This window comes from Lineus longissimus, chromosome 13 (genome assembly GCF_910592395.1).
Source record: "Lineus longissimus chromosome 13, tnLinLong1.2, whole genome shotgun sequence".
Classification (NCBI taxonomy): domain Eukaryota; kingdom Metazoa; phylum Nemertea; class Pilidiophora; order Heteronemertea; family Lineidae; genus Lineus; species Lineus longissimus.
Window position 1 is genome coordinate 6,438,979 of NC_088320.1, and position 25,913 is coordinate 6,464,891.

The following is a 25,913-nucleotide window of genomic DNA, read 5'->3' on the forward strand; positions in this document are numbered from 1 at the left end:
GGGTCATTTTATCGTGCCATCTTCCTTCAGCATGGCGCCATTTTTCATCGGATGTTGGCGAATTATTCCATCTACACGAGCGGAGAGAAGACCTTGCCTGGATCAGAACAATTCATCGTGAAGGTGAGTCATGTCAATATATGTGATAATCCGTAGGTGCGTCTCAAATTAGCTGGCGACTTTCCAATTAAAAACTGACGTCTTCGAGAGCGACCCCGTCAGCTGCTGCCACCTGTCGTCAAAGTTCGACGTGCGCGGCGCGACACGCTCGCCCTCTTACGGAGGAATATCGAGTCTGTGCATCACGACGTTAAATAGCGCGCATGTTGCAGGCCCTTTAGTTTTTATTGTCGCCGTCGAAGTACGCGGCGGCGCCACATGACGGGGTCGTTTTATCGCGCCACCTCCCCTCAGCTTGGCGACATTTTTCATTGGTTGTTGGCGGTCGAAAATTCCTGGTCTGTTATTTTTCGAATTATTCCATCTACACCAGCGGAGGCTCATGTCAATATATATAATAATCCGTGGTTGCGTCTCAAATTAGCTGGCGACTTTCCAATTAAAAACTGACGTCTTCGAGAGCGACCCCGTCAGCTGCTGCCACCTGTCGTCAAAGTTCGACGTGCGCGGCGCGACACGCTCCCCTCTTACGGAGGAATATCGAGTCTGTGAATCGCGGCGTTAAATAGCGCGCATGATGCAGGCCCTTTAGTTTTCATTGTGGCCGTCGAAGTACGCGGCGGCGCCACATGACGGGGTCGTTTTATCGCGCCATCTTCCTTCGGCTTGGCGCCATTTTTCATTGGTTGTTGACTGTCAAAAATTCCTGGTCTGTCATTTTTCGAATTATTCCATCTACACGAGCGGAGAGAAGACTTGCCTGGATCAGAACAATTAATCGTGAAGGTGAGTCATGTCATTATATGTAATAATCCGTAGGTGCGTCTCAAATTAGCTGGCCAGCGACTTTCCAATTAAAAACTGACGAGATCGACCCCGTCAGCTGCTGCCACCTGTTGTCAAAGTTGTCAAAGTTCGACGCTTAACATAACATAACATAACATAACATAATTTATTTCTCTCCAAAAAACCCTTTCGGGTATAAGAGGTTACATGATTTAACATTTACATATGGTGGACCAAGCTGATGAATTCTTTACAAAAACTATGAATATTGTCTAAGTTTACCCGGGAACATTTAGTCATAATGCGATGGAAAAATTCATGATAAAAAACCTGAGGTAATTCTTTTAAGTTTGGAAACAACCTTACTCGCATGTGACGGAAATACGGACACGTAATAAAATAATGAAGTTCGTCTCTTACACAAACCTGGTCACAAAGACCACAAATATTTTCTGCAGTTTCATTTCTATACATTCTGGTTACTGTTTCTGGGAATTTTATAGATCCAGTACGAAATTTACAAATACTGACCGTTTGATATAATGGTAATTTTTTAACATAGGGCTCCATATTCAGGTTTTGTTTAAACATTCTATAAATTATACATCTGAAATCGTTATTTACCTCGTTTCTCCATAGTTGTTCACACTGGTCTCTCATTATCTGTTCAACTACAATTTTCAGTTCTCGTAGGGACAAAACCTCGGGAGTATACCAAATTTGAGTGAGGCCACAGCCGTCTAGAACAGTTTTCACACTTTTACACCAGCCTTGGTTTAAATAACCCTTGTCTAAATGCTCCCTAGTTATGTTATAAAAGATATAAGCCCATTTATCTGTTTTTCCAATTCTGAGTCTGTTCCAAAAAGATAACATTCGCACGGCTATGTGAATCTTCAAAGAGTGTCGCCCAAGTTCTCCCATTACCATTACTGTAGGAGTTCTTAACGGTAATCGTAGCAAATATTTGCAAAATTTAACTTGTACACGGTCCAGCAACTCGGTGTTTTGGTTACCCCACACCTCACTACCGTATAGCAAAACTGGTGTGACTACTTTGTCAAATATGTCTAGACTCAATTCGACCGTAAGAGAAAGTCTTCTACACGCTCTCAGTACACCAAACATGGCTTTCATACCTTTATTATATCTATCTTTTATTGCCCTCGCAAAATTTCCATTATATGAGAATGTTACGCCTAAGTATGTGAAATGGTCTACCAACTCGACCCTACCCCCATTATATCTAAATTCCGGTATATTTACTCTAAGCTTTCCCCGAGAAAAAATCATTGCCTTGGTTTTCTTAATATTTACGATCAGATGCCACTCCTCACAGTAATCGTGCAATAAGTTCAGGGCGTTTTGTAACTCGTTAGGATCATCTGCCATAAGAATCATATCGTCCGCATACACTAATATTGCCAGCTTCAAAAAAATCTCCAAGTTGTCTAAAAACTCACATCGGCTATTGATATGTAAATCAGAAGGACCATTAAAACCATGGTCGTTCAAAAAAATTTCAAAATCGTTTAGATATAACGCAAATAAGAGTGGCGACATATTTTCGCCCTGCCTAACCCCTATGGAACACGGAAAATAATCTGATCTATTATTGTTAATCTGAACACACGATTTCGCTTTATCATACATATTTACCATGACATTCAATATTTTACCGTTTATACCATTTCCAATAAGTTTACGCCAAAGTCCTAACCTCCATATTCTATCGAAAGCTTGTTTGAAATCAATAAATACCACATATAAGCGTTTGCCCTTACTCAAATACAAATCAATCAAACACTTCAGAACAAAAACATTGTCCATGGTAGAGTAACCTGATCTGAAACCTGTTTGTTCTTCACCTAATACCTCGTGTAAATTCACATACTCGTCTAACCTGCTGTTTAAAATAGCTGTGAACAATTTACCTAAACAGCTTAATAAAGTAATACCTCTGTAATTCTCACCCTTTGTTCTATCACCCTTTTTCTTAAAGATTGGTTTTATAATGCCATTAATCCAATTTGTAGGTATGCATCCACTGTCCAAAATTCTGTTAAACAAATTATAATAAAAATCTATTAAATACTCCCCGGTGTTAATGATAAGTTCGTTTGTAATACCGTCAACTCCACTGGCCTTTCTCCGCTTCAATTTTCTTATTTGGGTCAAAATTTCCCCCCTCTCTATCTGCCTATTCAACACTTCATCTCCCCTGTTTATCTGCTCAGTAGTCACCTCGAAACTTTCGTCGGCCACATTCCCAGCATTTAATTCTTTAAAATGATTTTGTAAAGTGTCGAGCATATTATCAGGTATTCTATCTTGTTCATTTCCCCTAACATTCAACATCTTCCAAAATTTGTGAGACTCGTGGTCTTTCAACTGTTTCAGATCCTCTATTCTACTCAGATTATACCTATGTAAACTGGTCTTTAGTAACTTCTTGTACTGTTTTCTCTCGACACGCTCGCCCTCTTACGGAGGAATATTGAGTCTGTGGTAAGGTGGCACTGCACAGTTCGGAGGACGATGTCAAAGCCAGCGTCAAAAATAGGCCCCAGGCAACCGACACGATGTAGTTTTTTACTAGTTCCTGCTGATGCCTAATCATACATCACAGGCACCATAATGATAATCCATACATTTCTGGGCTCATATGAATCCAGAGAAGAAGTTGGCAGCATTTTCATTACATCATAACGACATAGGCCTCGTGCACCGATAGGTGCCGCCACCTTTGACACACACTTGGATCTTGGCGTGCACTCACTTGGCGGGAAAACCTTGAAACTTTGTACACAGGACCCCCCCCCCCCCAACCCAAGGTCAGGTGACCTCTAGCTTGACACTGAATTTTGGTCCGATCTGATTGAGTGATTTTTGACTTGGTCAAAATGGCATAAATATAAATTGGCCGTTTGAGTGTAACTATATGGAACGCTTCTTAACCGCTAAATCGATGCACTTGAAATTTGGTATGAGTCGCCTCCTTACGTCATATAACCGCTGACAACGAATTTGGTACACTCCCTACGTCATGTAACCTCGGACACCAAATTTCAATTTGATCTGATTCTCGCCACCAGGAGGCCATAAACCTAAAAAGTGCAATATCTCGCTCATTAGTCATAGTGACTTGTTTTGGATGATATTTTTATGGTAGGTTCTAAGCAACGATGAACGATACATCACATGTAATGCCGACTTCGGTTTGACCTATACTATACATGAAGAATGTTTTTTTAACCAAGATGAATTCCTAACTACCAAATATCTGGACGGCTGGTACAATGGGCCCTGGCCGTTTCATTTATTCCATAAATCCAAAAAAATTGTCATAAGTGCGCAGCAGAAACCGAAGGCTTTCTGTGAAGCGCTGGTTTAACATGTGTGCGTATCCTGTGAGTTCACCACTTTTTCCACCAGTTTTCTTTGCAAGAAACTGTTTTAGGAAAAACTAGCTACTGTACTGATCAACACCCTGTACGATTTCTATAGACCCAATCAATAATAATCAAATAAAAAGGTTATTCATTCATGATTCATATTACCAATCTGGCTTGGCCCATTACATCTGACACCTTTGTTTGGTTATCTAAGGCAACAACAGCCTTTGTCAACCTTGAAAGAAAGTTTGGGCATGTTACATAACACCACTACCTGTGCTTGGCTCAAGCATGCAGTGCAGGCAGAACATTCGTTCTGGCAGGGTGTACATGGTTCTTCAAAAAAGAACTATCTCCAATTTTGACTTATTTCAACATTTTGAAATAGCAAAATATTTGTGTTTAGCATCAATGTTCTTAAAGGTGGGTATCACTGTGACTCAATCTTGACATAATCTCGTTTTACAGGCATTGCCTTATGATGATTGGATAACTGGTGAAATTCTGCGAATGATGTCATTGCTGATCGAAAATGAACATTTACAGCACGTCGTGGTGGTTCATTCATGAATATGCATTGGAGGTACATGTACATGTATTTTGCTATTAAAATGGAAAGATGGAAAATATTACAAATGTATATCTGGTGACTGTCAAGTGTGTTACTTGGACAAAAGAAAATAAAGGAAAGATTCACCTTAATCCAGCGTCGTTATCTTTTATTTCTCAAACTTGGTGGTTGTGACAAGAGGATATCTTCATAGTCCCTGCCCAGACTGTGGGGAAATCAATGAATATTTTGGCCCAACTGGCATTCATTTGACTAAGACAGAGATACTCCTGGCTAAAGAAATGGCTGAAAGAAAATAATCACTGAGTTGTCTCTGTGTTTTCGATAACATTTTTATGGTGACGACTCAAAGATACGACCTCCTTTTCAAGGATACGACCTCCTTTTCAAGGATACGACCTCCTTTTCAAGATCACAGAGGTCAAATGGGGTCAATTTACTTCTAATACTCTGGGTGTACATTGTATAATACTACTCAAGATTTCAGGAGATGCAAAACAATACAAAAGAAGGAAAGAAGTGCATCATGTAAAAATTGAGATGTAATTCAACCATCATTTTTAGGAATTTAGTATAAGTACCAGCAGTGCTGTAATTACGCATTTGTGCCAATTTGTCATTTCAGATGTCACAACCCTGTCCGCCATTGCATTTGAAGATTCTCGTTTGATTTCCAAGAAGAAGGGTAGGTATACTCGTCTGTCTGGTCAGTAGAGGTGCCACTGTCAAATCTGTGTTATCGTTGGTAAATAAGACTTGTAACTTGAGCCCCACAGGCACAGGGCCTAAAGGCAGTGGAAAAAAATTACAGACTATTCTAATAATCTGCGAGGTTTATGGAAAAAGAATGAATCGATTTATTTCGGTGTGAAGAATGCATTAATTACGAAACACATCTAACTGTTATCCCATTGCAACTTCATTATGTTAACTCTTCTAAGAGATCAAAGATATTAAAACTTTCAACTTATTTATATTTTGCATATTCAAAAAAAACATTTTTATCCGGAGAAATGTTTATAAAATGCAGTAGTCGATACATAACATCATGTAGCCGCTACTAAATCATATTTTGGTCATGTAATTAAAAGAAAATTAAATAAATTGACAGTGACACTTCTATCTATCTGCAAATTGAGCGTTATTCAAAAGTTATAACTATGGTATAAAGATGTTGTGTTTGCGTGCGTGTGTGTGGGGGTGTGTGTGTGAGATGGGATTGAAAAAGGGTGTGGAGGTCTTGGGGGAGGAGGGACTCTAGTCGCTGTAGTGAGTGCTGGAAGTGTGACCTATCAATATTGTGCAAGTTTTGTAGCTATTGTTGTTATTCTAGTTGTTAGAGTAGTTATTGTAGTTATCTAGCTAGTATAGTTGTTAGAGTAGTTATCGTAGTTATCTAGGTAGTATAGTTGTTAGAGTAGTTATTTTAGTTATCTAGCTATTATAGTTGTTATTCTTTTGGTTTCGTGTTTCCTGCTTATCATCTTTTTTAACCTATTCAGCTTTCAGTTGTCCAGGCCAGGCAAGGTGACCAATGACGATGATAGATCGGGTTCGATTCAAGCTATATACGCTTGGTGTATTTGGTTATCGTGACTGGCGACTTGAGTCTATCTCATCTCATTTCCAAAGCGCGGTGGCTGGGTCCCAGGCATGCTTGCCACTTTGTTCCACGGTCCGCATCTAAGTTTCGACGGTGATGACATGGACTTAGGTTCAAGGAACGTGATCCCCTTGAGTCATTGTGGTTGATTGATGGGGGCAATAGACGGTTGCGTGTCGCTAGTCATTCAATTGGTCCCCTCAATGTTTTAGAGTGTTGGCGGGATAAGTCTTACGACTGTTAACAATAGTAAGCAATAGCTGGCCAGCGATCCCCTACCTGATCTCGAGGGGGATGGAATGACTGGGGAATAGGCCTGCTGTTAACCTGCGGAATTTCGTCGGACGAAATGTCAGGCGTGTCCGTGTGGGACTTGTGCTAAACCAGTTTAGTACATATGACGAAGACATTGGGCTCTTTGAATAACAACAGTGTCCTTGACCTCCTTGTGCCTCACGAAGCTAATAATATACACCCCCTGAAATCGACAAGACGGCGATGAAGAAGGAGAGCCGGCCTCCAGCTTGTCAGCCGAGAAGACACTGGATGGACCCCAAGGATATGTTGCTGCCAATGTTGGAGCCATACAGGGTACGTAAGCATCACTTAGTCCTCAGTTACATCTGGATTAAAAGAAACATTACAAAGATGTTGAAATTACTCCAAAAAAAGTGAAATGTGTAGTATGGGCGTTAATACGTATCAAAACAGAGGGCATGCACACTAGCTTGTTCCTGTCTCGATCATCTTCTAATTACAACAAAGGGCAGAGACATTCATCCGCGAAAGGCACATTACTAGAATGCGCGGCAAGAGTTGCACTTTTCAAATTTCGAATTGCATGCGCATTAGGCCAAGTGTGGTGCAGCCATTTCGAAACTGATTTAGCCAATTCGTATTCCGGAGAGTGCTCTCTGGAAAACAGTTTTAAATCAGATTCAGTGTGAATGCAGCATGCAGTAGAAAGACTCAGAAATTAGATAAACCCCTCAACAAAAGATATATGATTTTTTTAGGCAGCCCGAGCCAACATTGTACAAGGGCCACAAGGACAAGGGCCACATGGACAAGGGCCACAAGGACAAGGGACACAAGGACAAGGGACACGAGGACAAGGGACATAAAAGACGATGTTGCAGTCTACAGGGTGAGCATCACTTAGTCCTGGTTGATATTATATCTACTCGTGAAACAAACTTCATAACTGTCCAACCAGCAGTTCAAGGGGGACTATAGGCAGGAGCAGAGGGGCTAATTTGGCCATCTTCAGGTGACTAATATACACAGTCAAGGCCCTAGGTCATGTCAGATTCAAGACAAAATATATTCCTCGTACAAGCGTGAATCATTTCCACATACTATGAGACGTGAGAGACCCCTATTGGCGACTTCATGTAACTTTATCTTGCCTGCCTAGCTGCTGCCTGTATTCTCCCTTTGAGGAGAGAAAAAAAAAAAATTTCATGTCTCCGAAACCCACACCCTGGTGGCCGAATCTTTTATCCCAAGTGAGACCACCTGACCGAGAGTACTCAAGTAACAGCCAAATGGGCAACATGACCTCGATGATCTTGATCAGTTGGACAAATCAAGGCAATTTGACCCGAGGAATAATACCACTAGGGCATGCATTGAAGCAGTGAATTGAGCAAAGTTCTGTCAGCTGAGATGAACTGATCTAGCCTCTAGGGGTACATGCACCACCATGTGACCTCTGGGACCTTGAAAAGGGTGTGTTTTTAGTTTTGAACCTCTGCAAGGATCAGATCAGATCAGATCAGACATCTTCACTCCTCTTGATCCAGATAAAGGGCCCGTGAGCATCTTTTACAGCAGTTCCACTTTATAAAATGATACGGCCAGGGCCATTGTGCTCACCCGGACTTGGTCATGATGGGTGCTTTTGACTTTGTTGATGATTTGTTAACGCTTGCCACCTGGTGGCCACATTTGGAATCGAATCTGGACTGTAGTTGTTAGTTTGGGTCGGAATTGCCACGAGGCATCTTTTCCCCTAATAGTAATGTGGTGGAAATACGCTGAATAAAAATGACCCTCACTACATGGAACTGTGGTTGAGAGATGTGCTATAGTGACATTCATTGACAACAGAGTCATACAGGGTGTTACAGAAAGTTACATGTATCTCATTTTATACTTAGGATTTATCCAAACATAGATGTAGCCAAAAGAAACAAAACGTTTTTCTGTGTACTCCCCTCTGACTTTACCATGAACTGGAGACTGTCTTTATTATCAGTCTTCAATCCTTTTTTGCGCACACCTCAGCTCGTCCTATGAAAAAGGCAACCAGACCGGTGTTCTAAACCAACAACTCTTTGAGTGAGAACTTGACACCTCCTGAGGGACTGACCCATGGTCAGATGACCTCGGACACTGAATTTCAGTCTGATCTGATTCATGACTTGGCAACCAGACTGTCTGGGGTTGAGAGTAGGATGTCTAAATGAGTACTCCACCAGTACACTCCACAAAGAGGGGGGCTAATCGAAATGTTGCTCCAAGAATAGCTTGTCAACTGAGGTCGACTCTACTTGGCAAAGCACAAAAACAGAAAATTTAGAAAAAAAACCCTGAGCACTTCATTAAAAACAGTGAAGCCAGAAAGTTTGGCAAAAACAAAACTTGACACTGAAAGTGATGACCATCTCCCCAAATGAATAAAAAATATTTAGTTTCTTTTGGCTTCAATCTGTGTAAAGATTACCCTGCATTAAACTCCTTTTTTCCCTGTTTTCTAGGCTGCGCAGATGACTGGAGATGGTGGCTGTTGAGTTGACCCAATGACTTCCGCCACGATCTACGATGCGTACTGAAGCAAGAACGACTCTCAAAGACCCAGAAAACAACAGATGCCAACACTTCGCCCCATGAGAAGATGCCTTCATACCCATCTATCGACAATTTTGGGGAAGACAGCCTAATTGACATTCATGGGGATCTTCCTGGCAGATGTTGTATGAGGAAGGATTCAATGCAAATACAGTAAGATAAAGTGGAGTACTTAAAATTCAATATTATGAAACGCCCTAAAGCTATTTACCAGTAAAAAGATATTTCCTTTGCTCTAGGCTGTGTTTAATGGCATTCTGAAGATTGTGTCTGAAAAAAAGGCTGAGCTAATCTTCATTGCACTCCTGCAATTAGGCACTACTGAACTAAAACATCCTGAAAGAGCGTGGTCAAAAAATGTCTTTGGACAGACAAGCAGTCGATGCAGACACAATGAGTTTAGGAACTGAGCTGGGGTTGAAGGTGCATTGCCCTGCACTGTAACTCTATCAAAATGGTTCAAGTCTTTAATCTTGGTAAACAATGGAATGACCTTGATATTTTGTTTTCCAGCCATGCTCCGATGAGGGCCTGAGAGTCGGGTAGATTCAATGGATGGATTCGTCTCGCTCAGGGATATAACGGCGATGGACACTTACATTGTGCGTCATTCGAATAGACTTTAATGACAATCGAAATGATGCTCTGAGGGGACTCTGATGACTCTAAGGACATAGAGCCCTTATCGTTATGTAATGTGACGCCATATCCAGCAGCCACCATGGAGCCAGCTCATCTCTTACATATGGAAGGATGCCATCTCTAATGGTAATAATATTAAAAAATCAATTTCTATATTCTATGTCATTGCTTTGGTGTAGGCTTTAGCCTTATTTAGGGATTGTGAACAATTAAAAACATTGTAAAAGAGAAAACTTCTTAGATTGATCAGACCTCTGATATTGCGAAGTTTGCAGCTTATATATGACCTCAAGGAGGGACAGATCTGAGTCTGTTGTTGATCCAAGCAGTGCTGAGAATCCTGATGATATCTTTGGAAAGTTCACCACTTTTGTGAAAATTACCAGAAATGTGAGATTTTGAAGGAATTTGATTCCTCCTTAGAAGTTTTCTCTCTTCAGTGTTGTACATGATCCCTTATGGTCTTAAGAAATGTAGAAAAAACAATTCACCTTCACCGCAGCATTTCTAATTGTCTGCAGACCGGTGAACCTGCCTCTGCCAGCAATGAGAGAAGGGATCCTTCCGCTAACAGGATAAGGATAACACTTTTTGTAAAGTTATGGCTAGAGCTATGAACTTGAAACTTTGTACACAGGAACCCCCAGATCAGATGACCTCCGACAGTGAATTTTGGTCGATTTGATTCTTGACTTGGCCACCAGGGGACCAGAAGTGGAAACCTAAAAAGCGTGATATCTCTCTTATGAGTGACTCATTTTCGATAAAACTTTAATGGTAGGTTGTCCTAGCAAGGGTACATCACATATCATACGGGTTTTTGATTTGACCTAATTTTCAAGGTCACAGAGGTCAAATGGCGTAAATTGGCCGTTTGAGTGTATGTCTAAAGCTATGAAATTTGGTACACATGACTCCGTATCACATGAACCTCTGACTAACCACGAAATTTTGATCCGATCTGATTCTTTACGTGGCCACCTGGAGGCCAAAACTAAAAAGGTAAAAAGTGCAATATCTCGCTTATTTATATTGGTGTATCTGATGATGAAACATATTTTTTCAGTTGGGCTTTGATTTGATTGACCTCCTTGTCAAGGTCACCAACTCAAAGTTCTGAGATGAACACTTTTGTCCATCAGCAGGGCGAGTTTGTTAACCACTGAGTGGGGTCTTTGACCTGAAACTATGCACAATAGGAAGAAAAATCTCCTACCCCAGCAATTTTTTGGTCTAATATGGTTCTTAGGTGTATGTCTGGCATTCAAACTTGAGGAAACCCCTCCCTATCCATGAAAATCATCAATTGGCCACTGATGGCAAACTTTGATTACCTCTACTTCTTGACGTCACATGTCAAATAATGATGACCCTTCACTCAGTGTTCTCCATAAGGCTATCAGCCAGGGTGGCCCACCCTACCTTGGCAGCTTACCACCCTACCTTGGAAGAGCCACCCTACCTTGCACTAGAACTTTGTGGAGGGTTCCTATAGGGCCACCCTACCTCAAATTGCTGGCCACCCTACCTTGTGTTGCACACTGGTAAAACGTCATGAAAATCAAGGGTATCACCCTACCTTGAGAAAACCCTGTGGAGAACACTGTTCACTGTGGGAACCCAGGTGAGCACATGGACCATTTCATGCAGTGTTGGAGATATTCATTTGTGAGGTTACGGTTTGAATGGTAACAAAAAACAACTTTATTGACATATATATGATTACAGTCGCCTAAGGTATAGAATATTGGTGCGGCTTGACGATTAGCCAATGGGCATTGCTGTAACAGAACTGTAAGGGCATTTTCTGTCACCCAATGAAAATGCTCAGCTCGGCTCGGCTCAGCTTAGCAGAAGCTAACTTGGAATACGCCTACTTTGAACTTTATTCGTGCTGATTAGCGAAAATTAATCAACATGTTATTCCAACTACAGCGCCCCTTCAAGCCAGCCTGTCAATTCGTTGAGGTCATCGGTACAAATGAAAGCTTACCACTTGACTCTCGCAGTGGTTAGGGTGAGAGATGAGGCCCGTCCACTGCGTCTGGAGTGTATCAGGCCCTGGCTCTACCCAAACCTATTGTTTTGAGGGCAGTTGGCTTTAAAATGATGAATCACCCCGAGTATGAAATCGACTGACTACCTAACATACTTCTGTTATGAGTCAGAGGGCAAGACGATTACTACCAGGTCAATCAATATGGTTTGGACCACCCAGTATCAAAATAACTTAATCTGTTGGCTGATACTGATGCGTTCTCAGTATAAGCAACCAGATTTTCTGAGATTGGCTCAGTTGATGATATTGGGGAAAGAAGAGCAGCTCATTGGTGATGTAACATGGAACATTTTAACCCCCCCCCTCCCCCCTCTTACCAACTGCAATTGATTTTAGGGCAACTCACTGAGTAACCCATGCATTGGGCTGAGACTGCATACAATTCCCCAATCATCAAATCTAGTCATAAGTTTTGCGTTAGCCGATATGTTGCGTTTAAAATATTGACCCGAGAAAGGCAATTTTTCACAGAATGGTAACGAAATGGATGTCAATAAAGTTGGTGCTTTATCATTTCTGTACTAATCTTAACCTCACTATTGTGGAAACTAGTGAATCATATATTTTGCTGATGATGGTGTGCACCTAATATAATATTATGTTGTCTGTTTCTTTTCAGGAGATGAGCCATCCCACAGAAGGTAGGATGTTGCTGAGCCAGCGCATCTCTACCATGCTCCCGTCGCCGTCAAGGAGGTTTGATTTTTGTCACCGTAGGCCTTTAAGACCTTTTGTTGCAATATCTGATTGAAAGGTGATTTGATAAAAATCCTGATATTCTATTTTCTGATTGCGAGAAGGCAATTATTTGCCTTCTTTCGAGTACCGGTAATGACAAACTCTTGTCATGGCTCAAAAGCGTACACATTTAAAGAAGAGTTTAAAAATGGGGGGAGGGTATAATAAGGTAACCAGGGGAACCAGGGCATGTAACAAACCCAGAAATTATTTTCAAGCAAGATTAATAAGAAAAATCAAAATGTGGAGGGGATGTTCTGGCTAACAGGACAGCCAACAGGCTAAGTTGGTACCCAAACAAAACATTTGCAACAGCCAAGGGTACATTGGGACCCTACCGGCTGCTTCAGATTCAGTTTCAAGCAAAGAAGATCTTTCTACTTCAAAAATCACCGAATTCATCAGATATTGTATTGGTTATGTCCATCACATGAGACATGGGGTTCACATGACATTCGCTTTGCTCTGACCCCAGGCAAAGCGAATGAACATGTGTGTCTTGATGGAACTGTAGGCCTTTTTACTGTTTCTTGATCTCTTCAGTACCACAGAATCCACCGACATTTAAACACCACCTGGGCCCAGGCGCCAAAGATCCTTCGTATCATTGGCTGGCTCAGTTGCTCAGTGTCTTTACCTTCATACTTGAGACAACTGACCACAATTCAAATCCAGTGAATTTTTATTTCCTCGTCACTTTTTAATCAATACCCGTGAACAAAAAAATCACGGGATGCAAAACATTTTTTCACCAATTTAACTGATAAGCTTTGTCAATAAAACGATTGTTTTATTGAAACTTATCAGAATAAGACTGGTTCTTGATCCTACCTATAGCGGTCTCACAGGAAAGAATCTTAGTCTTTTTCTTTGTTTCGATTCAAGAAGACTTTCATTGCAAGAGCATGATTACCATGTTCTGCAGGTTACGAAAGATATCATTTTGCCCCATCAAGAACATTTTCATTGGACTTGGTACTGAATGATTTGAGAAAAGTGTAACGTCAATTTGTAAGACGTTTTATATTGTCATATATGTATGTAATTATATTTGTAATGCATGTAAATCTTGTAAGTAAAATAAAAGAGATCAAAGACTCAACTTGCAAAAAACCTGGCAGACCACAACATCCAGTCTTGCCAGGTCAAGGCTACCTCTTTTGTCATGCAAATACATGTCACCTCTGCTCCTTTTGTCATGCTAATTGGCAGCCTCTGTCCAGTTCCTGGCCATGAGAAATGTGGTTCTTTTGTTATTCAAATTGGGCCCTAAACCTGTTTAGTCATGGATTAATGAGAGCAGAGACCTAACCTATTGTTCGCTGAATATGGCTCCACTTAAGTCATACACAATAGGTTTTAATACATTTATACATTTACAATAGCTAAAACTTGTATAGAATGTTTTAGGACATGATGAATGCATCCAGAGGTTAAGTGCCATCTCACTGTTGGAATTGTTGAGTCATCTTCATGTACGATCTCTAAGGAGGAGAACATGTGTGATAGTACAATTATCTCCATGTCTCGTCCTTAAATGGGCATTGGAGTGGCACAGTGACTATGATCGATGTAATGTACATGTATGAAGTCATTATGGTCGTAAGCGCTGTGCCTGTCACCTGTGTGATGGAGTTGACGAATCCCTCCGATTGCGTAGGTTTTCTCCCGTTGAAACGGTTTTCCTCCTACACTGACTTTCCAAGTTGTCATGCGAGGATATTTCTTGGAATGTGCAACAATAAATAATTTTCAAAAGAAAATGATCAAAATTTGCTTTTCTTCTGTACAATCACATGCCTGGTAGTGCTCCGACACTTCCAACTGGTACCTATCACTTTCACATTGAATGGTTTTTCACCAGTATGACTATGAATTCATATCGCCAAGTTCAGATGGCCACAATCATTTGAGTTCACATTGAATGGTTTATCTCGTCAAGATGCTACAGGTCCTGAGAAGCAATAAACAATCAAAGAAAAGACATTTGTGAAGGAAGGACTCTATGATTTGAGGACTATCTTTCACTTTACACCACCCATCCTGTGGTCATCCCCAATTCAGCCCCAGTGACGTATTTACGACAAATCCCAAAACGAGGCCTCACCACAGAATGATTAGTTTGAATGATCAGCCAACAAGCGTTTTGACTTTCGCGCGCCTGCTGTAAATTATTGGGATACTGTGGTAACACTAAAGAAAATTGCGAAAAATAGACACATTAAGCATTATTTTTATAACCTCTTTGATTATTCATTAATGCTTGAGCCTAAAATTGATTCTTATGTAGGAAAAATGTCTTTATTTTACAAAAAGTATCTTAGTTTATCCAGAAAGAATTACAACAGGTGGAGCAGTTTTAACTTAGCAACACCGATAACAAGATGGCGACGACTTACGACGAAAATAAATTTTACCTCGAAAGTATCCTTTTTCAAGCAGCTATCTTTTAGCATGTTGCGAATAAAGTAGTTACATAATTGAGGTTTAATGTGCTGAATTGAAAGAAGTCAGCTTTCCCCTTCAGAACGGTTCACTTTGCAAGATATTCGCATTTTTTGTGCAGCCCACTCGGAATCTGACTGAGCTATAGACTCTGCATGCATGGCCTACACTGTGACTGATACAGTCTCCAGGACTCTGACAGACTGACTCATCATCGCCATCGACATCATCATGTCTCAACTGTCATCATCAATCGTACACTGTGAGTCACTGTGTACGTCCGTCTGACTCTGCTCTGCCACTATAGGCCTAGATAGATATCCATGCACTTGATTGGGAACAACGTTTACATAACGTAGTGTTGGCCGGCGTCACGTCACCCTGCATTTTTACATTACTGTAACGTGACGAGACATGACGTCTTCGTAAACGTTGTTCCCAATCATGTGCATGGATCTATAGTGCCAGTGCCAGTGGTGGTACTGAGTCAAACCATGGAGGTATTATTAAGAATACCTCCATGGTCAAACTGACAGTGACACTTCCACTGCCACTGACAGCTAGAGCTAACTAGGCCTATCACTATCAGACTGTCGGTACCATTGGCATGCTCATACGCCGAATAGGCAGAATACTAGTGAAACAGATGGAAATATCTTTCAAGTGAAGTCTACAGTAGAGAATAATTTCCTTGACCAAAATGCAGAGGAGCAAATTATTGATGATTCTGATGAAGAATATCAATATGAGACAGTACCAGTCGATGAAGACTTTATTGGTGGTGGTAAGTATACTTCTATGATAATGAACGACCTTGCAAACATGCTCATAGTCATATAAAAAAATATGGACAATGACAGATTGTAAAAGAAAGAGAGCTTGTCGACATAGACAAAATCTGAGATGCAAAATCCTTTGTGCACTGTGGATTGGTTAAAATGGTGACCAAACAGAAGAATCAAATGTGACCTGTCTCTTCGGATGTGACAGTAAAAAAGATCTGAATTAAGTTGCCACTGCCAGTCTCCTAGTTCTTATCTATCATCATAAATAATGTGAAAGTAGGGTAAACATTTCCAAGTATCGCAATTTTCAGACGAAGAGGACTTGGAAATTGCTGTGAGGACCATCCAAGAGAAAACTGGCGATGCCGAAGCGCAGGTCCGTAAGGAGGGTTCGCCACGACCCAACGTCGTTCACAGACCAGAGGTGGTCGATGACTTTGTCAGGAACTTCCTCGTCAAGATGGGTATGGGAAGGACTCTGGACAGTTTCCAGACAGAGTGGTTGGTATCTTTTTTTAATGGTCTCAGGGCAAAATTTCATGTCTTTTCGCCTACAGGGCAATTGGTTTGTCTTTTTCTAGTTGTACCTCTCCGTGTTGAAAGGTTCTGCATCAAATAATCTTAAACCTCGAGCCTAAAAAGAGACGTCACAAACTCTTACTGCATTCCTCATGTGCTGGCATATTGGACTGATAAAACAGCTATTTTCTTCTCCAGGTATGAACTGCAACAAAAGGGTCTGCTGAATGAAGAAGATATAGGCGTTGTGCCCGATATCTATGCCAGGAACCAGTCCCTGGATGAAGAGCTGAAACATCTGAAACTGGAAAGGGACAGATACAAGGAAGCTGCCTTGTAAGTCAATAATTATTGAGAGCATACTAATAGCCCTCCTCCTGGTGGATGACACTCTTCAGGGGTGAGTTGGTTGTGGACTGATAGCTCCTTGGAGAAACCTGTCCTAGTTGTGAGCACCATGAAGGAATGGGGTACATTCTTTTGAAGCTAAATCATAAAAATACAATTTCTTATACTGATGGATTTTAAATTTCTGTTTCAGAAAAGCCAAGGATACATACGTGAAGCTGAGGAAAGAACGCGACTACCACCGGATGCATCACAAACGCGTCGTACAGGAAAAGAATAAACTCATCAATGATATCAAGAGGTAAGGACTCGGATGGTGATTTGCTGCTATATCGCGTGCCTCAAATATACGCAATGTATAACACGACCATTCATTTATAAAGACAAAGGGAATCTTTCTGCACCAATCTTATGTAGAGCCTCCCTTAACGGACACCTCTCTATTAAGGACACTAGTTCAGGTCCCAAATTGGGTGTTTCCATTCAATCTTCCCTCTCTAATCGGGACTACTCTGTATTAAGGACAGCATCTGTCAGTCCTGAGGGTGTCCTTAATAGAGAGGTTCTACCGTAGTTTATGCATCATTCATTCATATGTGAAAAATTCATGCCTTCTCCAGAAGAAAAGCTTTTAACGCTTTGTGTCAATCTCAGTATCATTGTATTCATGACCGCCATATGTTTCACCCCAGGCTGAAGAAACATTACGAGTCCTACGAGCCGACCCTGCGCCAGCTGAAGCACAAATACGAGGTGGCCATGAAGGAGAAGATGCTGACGAAGCTCGAGCGCGACCGGGCCGTGGGCCAGGTGACTGGGCTGCAGACGACCATACAGAGCATGGAGAAGTACAAGGGGTCACGCATCAAAGAGGGAACAGGTGGGTGATTGGTGTAATTGTTTGAACAGAGGACGGGTGACAACAAAGACAATGGCTGATATGAATAAAGACTAGCAAATGCTTTTACTTCAATTTTGTACAGAAAGGCCTGGTGTAAATGTACATGGAGTTTTAGATAAAAGCAATTGCTAGTCTTTATTCATATCACCCAATGTACTTGGCTGATCTCTAGTTTGATCTTTGGGGACTTTACTGTTGTCTTTTTATAGGCAGAATTGCTCAATTCGGAAAAACCGCCACGTTTTGAAACGGTCATGCTTTGTGTCATTGGAAAGGGGAGTAGCAGTTGTGTGTATTGTTTGGATGAAGTGACTCGCCCCGTCATAGAGGCTGATGGCAGCTGAACAGATAAACCAATGATTTAATTGGCCCCAAATGCGAGCAGGAACACACAAGTACAGTAGAACCTCTCTGTTCAGGACACCCTCGGGACTGACAAGTGCTGTCCTTAATAGAGAGATGTCCTGATTAGAGAGGTCAAATTGAATGGAAACAACCAATTTGGGACCAAAACTAGTGTCCTTAATAGAGAGGTGTCCGCTAAGGGAGGTTCTACTGTATTGTGTTTAGCTTACACCCTCTTGCATTACTCTCCCCATTCATTCTCTAGGTCTGAGTTCGACATCCTTCCACTATTGCGAAAGAGGAGCAGAGAATATGGTAGACAAATTCGGACGAGGACCGACGCAGAGGACACTCGCCGTGGAGAGAAACAATCAGGACAACATGGCAATCTTTGAGACTGAGAAGAGATACCCAAATGTAGGTTTTGGCAGTTTGTGGTACCTTTTCCAGGGGATGTGACTGTATAATTGTGACTGTCTCCTAGCAAGATGCATAACAAACTGATATTTGATGAACTGACCAGACAGGGGAGGTTCGGGTGAAAATCTCCCCAAGATATGTCCCGGGCTGATAATACATGTCAGTTGCAGAGGTTAATGGAATTGCAAGATACACTTACTGAAGACTGTGAGTCGCAAAAATACAGAAGAATAAAGACAATCTATTCATTGGCCAAATCCAATCAGCCGGACATACTTTCAAGATTGCGAGGACAAGTCAGTAAATTCGGTCATTATTTGTACTTTCAGGATTCTGAGTTTCCAAAGGATACTGGCATTAACCCTCTCCTGGCCCATGTCAAGGGACCCCCCGGCCATCTGACCAGGACCGGCGGCTTCCGGCTCTCGAGTACCTTTCAGTCACATGCTCTTGCTATCAGCGGGTAGGTCGTACTTCTTAAATTTGTCTGAATATTGTTCGGTTTAGGTATTAACCAAATATACACACACATCAACTTATATCCGATATTTCTGAGATTCAAGAGAAATCTTTCCACGATGAAAGATACAGGTTCGTTATCCCCCCCCCTTCATTCAAATATTCCTCGAAAGAGCATTTTCGTGTCTGTGAAAAGGTATCGAACTACTTTACTTCTTTTTCCTTAAACAGTAGGCCTTGCTTAGCACAATGGCCACAGTTATAATGTAGAGAAATAGCTTATCTTTGCCGCGTTGTCATGGAGAACGATTGTCATATGGCTTCTTTGTTTCGCTCGACAGACTCGCGCTCCATCCGCGTAAACAGATTCTTTGCACGACGAGCGATGACCATACGTGGAAGATGTGGGCAGTTCCGAGCGGCGACATCATCATGACGGGAGAAGGACACACGGACTGGCTATCTTCTTGTGACTTTCATCCGTCGTAAGTAGGGTAGAACCTCTCTATTAAGGACACCATCGGGACTGACTTGGTGTAACTTGTGCTTCATGTAGACAGCCTCCCTCACTCTGTCACGAGAGGTGTTGTCCAAGGCTGCATGCCTCTACACATATCACTTTAATGTGGTGACTTCGTCAAACATAAATTCGCCAAACGTCAACAGTGTCTTCAGTCGGTCCTCAAAAATGACAAATGTATGAAGTTTCGAGACCAGCACTCTACCCGTTTTTCATAACAATGCAATGATCTGTTTTACAGAGGGAGTAAGTTGGCAACGACCAGTGGCGACACAACTGTTAAAATCTGGGACTTCACCAAAGCCGAGTGCGTTCATACATTTACCGATCATACACATGCCGTCTGGTCATGTAGCTGGCACTCACATGGTGACTTCTTAGCAACATCTTCAATGGATAATACTTCAAAAATATGGGATCTGAACAGGTAAGTTCTCGATCCTCCTTTGTTGCGTTTCTTGTATCGCTCACTATGTTGGGTGCCTCGCGTGCCTTACTTCACCGAGGTGTACAAATGGGTACTGGTCGGAAATGCTCAGGTCACAGAGCTGGTTGAGCTGCTCATCTGAGTAACAGTTCTTACCTCTTCTTCGGCGTTTGCTCTGCACTTGGAGGTGATATTCTCCAGGGAGGATTCCTCCTCCAAGGCAGGATGAGTAGCAGTAACCCAGAACGGTTTCAGAATAGACCGCAGATTGTGACGTCTGCCGTTATTGACATGTACGCGATGACAAAACTTTTTGATAGATTCTATGTGTACTCACTCACCACATCCCTCGTCTCTTTCAGCTTGCGGTGTCGCTATACCCTCCGTGGCCATGCGGATTCTGTCAACAGCATAATGTTCCTTCCGTTTTCAAACACCGTGTGCACAGCCTCGGCAGATAAAACGTTATCGTTATGGGATGCCAGACAGGGCCTCTGCGCGCAGACATTCTTCGGCCATGAACATTCAGTCAACTATGCAGCGTTTAACATGAAGGTAAGATGTTCGTTTTCTGCTGCTGCCCACTTGACCATCTGAGGGTTGATTCAGTGTCACTACGCTGTGATGCCTTTTGGCTTATTGGCTTTCTGACGTCTGCAGCCAAGGAGGTGGCGTCCATCTGAAAGCTACTAATTTGACTTTTTTTTCATGGGCTCTTAGGCTTTCCCGGGCCTAGATTCAAGCAACTTGCGATGGTCTTAGTCAAAGGAGGTTGTGGTTGAGAAAAAGTGACTTGCCTGAGTTCGCGAGGGTACTCAATGTTGGATATTGAACCCATGGTAAATCTCACGCCTTTACCACTAGACTATGCAGCCTTCCGATCAAGTCACCCAATTACTGGAACATAAGAACACATCGATTATTCTGAATCTTTCAGGGTGACACTATTGCGTCCTGCGATTCGTATGGCGTGGTTAAATTATGGGATGTAAGGAAAGGTACACCAATGGTCAGCTTGGACGTCGGTCCTCACCAGGCCAACCACGTTTCGTTCGATTCGTCCGGTATGGTTGTGTCGATTGCAAGTAACGACGCGACGATTAAGATGTACGAGGTGGCAAGCGGGAAGGTGAGGATAACATTTTGTAGAACCAATATCAATAAAGACTAGTCTTTACCGGTATTGATTCTTGGTAGAACCAGTCTATTGAAGTTGCCCTCTGGACAGGCAAACTCAGTACGGATTTCAGTGTTCAAGTTGAATGGAAATTACCATGGTGATGCTGGGCCGAAATTTGTGGGTGAGGATGGCCTCGAGGAAAAGGGATGGAGGGGCCGTCTCCTGAGTGTCCTATCTGGATCGGCAGTACGCTGGAGACGAGGCTGAGTGGATATGATCAGCGTTTTAGTTGCTTGTCTTAGACAGTCACTGCTCATGACAAGATATAGCAGAATCTCTTTATTAAGGTCACCCTTGTGACGGACAATTGCTGTCCTTACCGGTAAATAGAGAGAGGTGTCCTGACAAGAGCGGTCAAGTTGGATAAAAACAACCAACTTGGGTCCGAAACTAGTGTCCTTAAGAGGGTGTCCTTAACATAGGGGTATCTGCTGAGGGATGTTCCACTGTAGTTTTCATTTCTTATAACTCATCATGATTGTCTTGTAAATTTCAGGTCGCATCCCTTGTTGGTCATGAAGACGCCGTCCAGGCTGCCATGTTTGACAGAACGGGTGAATTCATGGTGTCTGGCGGAAGTGATTGCTCGATTAGGATCTGGACGTAGATGACCACATCGTCTTGACCTATGAGACAATGTAATCGAATAGCCAAGGACTCATGATACTTTCAAGGATATTTGAAAGAAGAAAATGTGGAGGCCAGGTTAAGACATATCCAAGGATAGCCTGGATAGCGCATAGCGGTCTTGTTTGACCTCTAGCCTACTCGTAACATGCATCAAAAATGTATTACTTTGAAAGTCACTTTGAAGTACAGTAGAACCTCTCTATTAAGGACACCCTCTGGACCGACGAATGTTGTCCTTAATAGAGAGGTGTCCTGATAAGAGAGGTCAAATTGAATGGAAACAACCTATGTGGGACCAGAACTAGTGTCCTTGATAGAGAGGCTGTACTTTATAGAGGGGTGTCTGCTAAGGGAGGTTTCACTGTAAAACGTTCTTGGATGTATTGAGTCAGCGTCTGGGTTGTTTTAATACCAGTGTCTCCCGCAGATTCTCACACACAATTGTACAGTTTAACTTGGGTCAAGCAATTTAGCGATGACAAATTTTTCCATCTTCTGGATAGATGGACTTGTATGTATTAATGTATTTATGTACTTTCAGTAGCCGTCCATAAAAATATATCTTTGTGTATAAATGAGGGTTGATAAGATAGTTACCAGAATGAATAAATTAATTGTCTATTTTATGAGGGACATGACATGTAAATAATTAAACCATTTGTTGATATAAAGATTAAGTCTGCTTTGTTGTTATAAGGTGACGCAGATGTTGCATCTTATTCCGGTGACTAGTCAGACTAGTAAAAACTGTCGAAAGTCTGCCACCACTGGCCATGGTTGACTGTCTCTGGTGTGGCCAGCTGGGATCAAATTGTAGTTGGTGTCGTCCTTCGAGGCAATGATAGTCACATCTGACCCATCTAGCAGAGACTGAACAGGACGGGCTCCTAAAAGTACCCCATTCCTCAACACCTAGTCAGTGCTGAGAAATAGAGACAATGTTATCCTTAGAGGTAATGATGGTCACATCCGACCCTATCTAGCAGACAGGACTGGCCAAAGCTCCTAAAAGAACCATTCCTCAACCCTTGGTCAGAACTGTGACATAGAGACAACAATGTCCTTCGAGGTAATGGTTGTCACCTGAGCCCATCTAGCAGAGACAGGACTGGGCAAGGCTCCTAAAAAACCATTCCTCAAGGCATGGTCAGTATTGAAACGTAAAGGCAATGAGAGTCTCATCCGAGCCCACCCAGCAGAGAGAGGACAGCAGGGCCCTTAAATGAATACCATTCCTCAACGTCTGGTCAGCACTGAGACATACAGACAATGATGTCCTTTGAGGCAATGATAGTATCATCCGACCCTATCTAACAGTGACAGAACTGGCCAAAGCTCCTCCATTCCTCAACCCCTGGTCAGTGCTGAGACAACGACATGATGATGTCCTTTGAGGTTCTGATAGTCACATCTGAGCCCATTTAGCAAAGACAGGACTGGCCAAGGAACCTAAATGAACACCATTCCTCAACTGCTGGTCAGTCGTAGACATAGAGACAGTGTTGTCCTTGATAATGGTAATGATAGTGACACCCGACCCCGTCAGGACAGGCCAGGCCAGGACATGCACCAAAGTTGACAACATTCGCCAATGCCAGTCTTGAACATACAGACAATTACGTCCATAGAGGCGACGATAGTCTTTTCTTTATCCCATAGGCATAGAGCCAGGACAGGCCAAGGCACCAAAGTTAACACCATTCGCCAATGCCTGGTCAGTCTTGAATACAGACAATGATGTCCTTAGGGCCAATGATAATTTCTTCCGACCCCATCTAGCAGAGACAGTAGAGGACAGGCCAAAGCTCCTAAATATGTACATTCCTCAACGCACACCTGGTCAGGACTGAGACATAGAGACAATAATGGCCCTTAAGGCAATGATAATCACATCCGACCCAATCAAGCACAGACAGGACTGGCCAAGGCTCCTAAATGAACCATGCCTCAACGACTGGTCAGGACTGAGCAATAAAGCCAATGATGTTCTTTGAGGCGATGTTAGTAACATCTGAGCCCATCTGGCAGTGGCAGGACTGGCCAAACTCCTAAAAGGACCATTTCTCAAAGCCTGGTCGGAACTGGGACATAGAGACAATGTTGTCCTTTGAGGCAATGATAGTCTCATCAGAGCCCATCTAGCAGTGACATGACTGGCCAATGCACCTAGAGCATACAGACAATGATGTCCTTAGAGGCGACGATAGTCACATATTATCCCATCAAGTAGAGGCAGGAGAGGCCAGGGCACCTAAATGATGTCATTCCTCAACACCTGGTCAGTACTGAGACATAGAGAAAATGATGTCCTCAGAGGTAATGATAGTCGCATCCGAGCCCATCTGGCTGAGACAGGACTCGACTGGTCAATGCACCACAGTAAACACCATCGCCAATGCCTTGACTACAGACAATGGTGTCCTTAGAGGCGACGATAATCACATCTTACTCCATCTAGTAGAGACAGGACAGGCCAGGGCACCTATAATGAATGCTATTCCTCAACACCTGGTCAGTACCGAGGCACAGCCAATGTTGTCCTTATAGGCGACGATAGTCACATCTTATCCCATCTGTACATCAAGGACAGTCAGGACAAGGCACCAAAGTTAACACCATTCACCAATGCCTGGTCAGTCTTGAACATACAGACAATAGAAGCGACGATAGTCACAACTTATCCCATCCAGTAGAGCCAGGATACCAAAGTTAATACAATTCGCCAAAGCCTGGTCAGTCTTGAATACAGACAATGATGTCCTTAGGGCCAATGATAGTCTCATCGGACCCCACCTAGCAGAGACAGGACAGGCCAAGGCTCCTAAATATGAACCATTCCTCAACGAACACATGATCAGGACTGAGACATAGAGACCATAACGTCCTTATAGGCAATGACAATCACATCCGACCCAATCAAGCAGAGACCGGAGTGGCCAAGGCTCCTAAATGAACAATTCCTCAACGCCTGGTCAGGAATGAGACAATGATGTCCTTTGAGGCGATGATAGTCACATCTGAGCCCATCTAGAAGAGACAGGACTGGGCAAGGGTCCTAAAAAAACATTCCTCAACTCATGGTCAGTACTGAAACATTGAAACAATGATGTCCTTATAGGCAGATATAGTCACATCGGACCCAATCGATCGAGCAAAGCCACCAGATCGGCCAAGGCTCTTAACTGAATTATACCTCATAAACCTGACGAGAACCGACAATGATGTCCTTCCAGGTAACGATAGTCGCATCTGACCCCATTTAGCAGAGATAAGACTGGCCTAGTCACCCATATGAACACCATTCCTCACCGCCTAGTCAGCATCCAGACATACAGACAATAAAAAAGTTCTTTGAAGTAATGATAGTCACATCTGATCCCATCTATATAACAGAGATAGGACTGGCCAATGCACCTATCTGAACACCATTTCTCAACTCCTGTCAGCACTGAGTATGAGGCAATGGTAGTCTCATCCGACCCCATCTAGCAGAGAGAGAATAGGCCAGGGCACCTACATGAACACCATTCGCCAATGCCTGGTCAGTCTTGAATACAGACAATGATGTCCATAGATGCTATGCTAGTCACATCTTATCCCATCTAGTAAAGACAGGACAGGCCAGGGCACCTAGAATGATGCCATTCCTCAACACTAGGTCAGTACTGAGACATACATACAATGATGTCCTCAGAGGGAATGATAGTCGCATCCGAGCCCATCTAGCAGAGACAGGACTCGACTGGCCAGGGCACCAAAGTTAACACCACACGCCAATGCCTGATCAGTATGGAGACATACAGACCATATATCCTTCGAGGCAATGATAGTCCCATCCGACCCCATCTAGCAGAGAGAGACTGGGTCAGGGCATCTAAATGAACACCTTTCCTCAACGCCTGGTCAGTACGGAGACATAGAGACAATGATGTCCTTTCAGGTAATGATAGTCACATCTGAATCCATTTAGCAGAGAAGGGACTGGCCCCATATGAACACCATTTTTCAATGCCTGGTCAGAACTGAGACATAGTTGTCCTTTGAGGCGACGCTAGTCACACCCAACACTATCTGGTAGAGACAGGACAGGCTAGGGCACCCAAATGAACACCATTCGTCAATGCCTGGTCAGTCTTGAATACGGACTATGATGTCCTTAGAGGCGAT

General features: G+C 42.6%; 1 protein-coding gene and 1 long non-coding RNA gene across 4 annotated transcripts; both read left to right on the forward strand.

Moving 5' to 3' along the window:
• The first annotated feature begins 3 nt into the window (after positions 1–3).
• LOC135498039 (uncharacterized) lies at positions 4–14,500 on the forward strand. 3 transcript variants are annotated; one of them, XR_010448992.1, is made up of 8 exons: positions 4–123; positions 5,498–5,557; positions 6,375–7,066; positions 7,492–7,532; positions 7,586–7,622; positions 9,238–9,481; positions 9,842–10,096; positions 12,649–14,500. It is a non-coding gene; the product is annotated as an uncharacterized LOC135498039 (long non-coding RNA). The 3 variants fall into 3 exon arrangements; XR_010448990.1 differs by having other exon boundaries at positions 7,492–7,622; XR_010448991.1 differs by lacking the exon at positions 4–123 and adding an exon at positions 783–906 and having other exon boundaries at positions 7,492–7,622.
• A 623-nt stretch (positions 14,501–15,123) lies between these two features.
• On the forward strand, positions 15,124–22,411 carry LOC135497826 (sperm-associated antigen 16 protein-like). The gene is made up of 13 exons (XM_064787765.1): positions 15,124–15,191; positions 15,919–15,996; positions 16,309–16,498; positions 16,715–16,852; positions 17,058–17,165; positions 17,557–17,744; positions 18,376–18,527; positions 18,860–18,993; positions 19,331–19,474; positions 19,751–19,936; positions 20,299–20,491; positions 20,874–21,065; positions 21,613–22,411. The coding sequence occupies exons 1-13, from the start codon at positions 15,152–15,154 to the stop codon at positions 21,721–21,723; spliced, it is 1,854 nt and encodes a 617-aa protein (XP_064643835.1). The 5' UTR covers positions 15,124–15,151; the 3' UTR covers positions 21,724–22,411.
• The last annotated feature ends 3,502 nt before the right edge of the window (positions 22,412–25,913 follow it).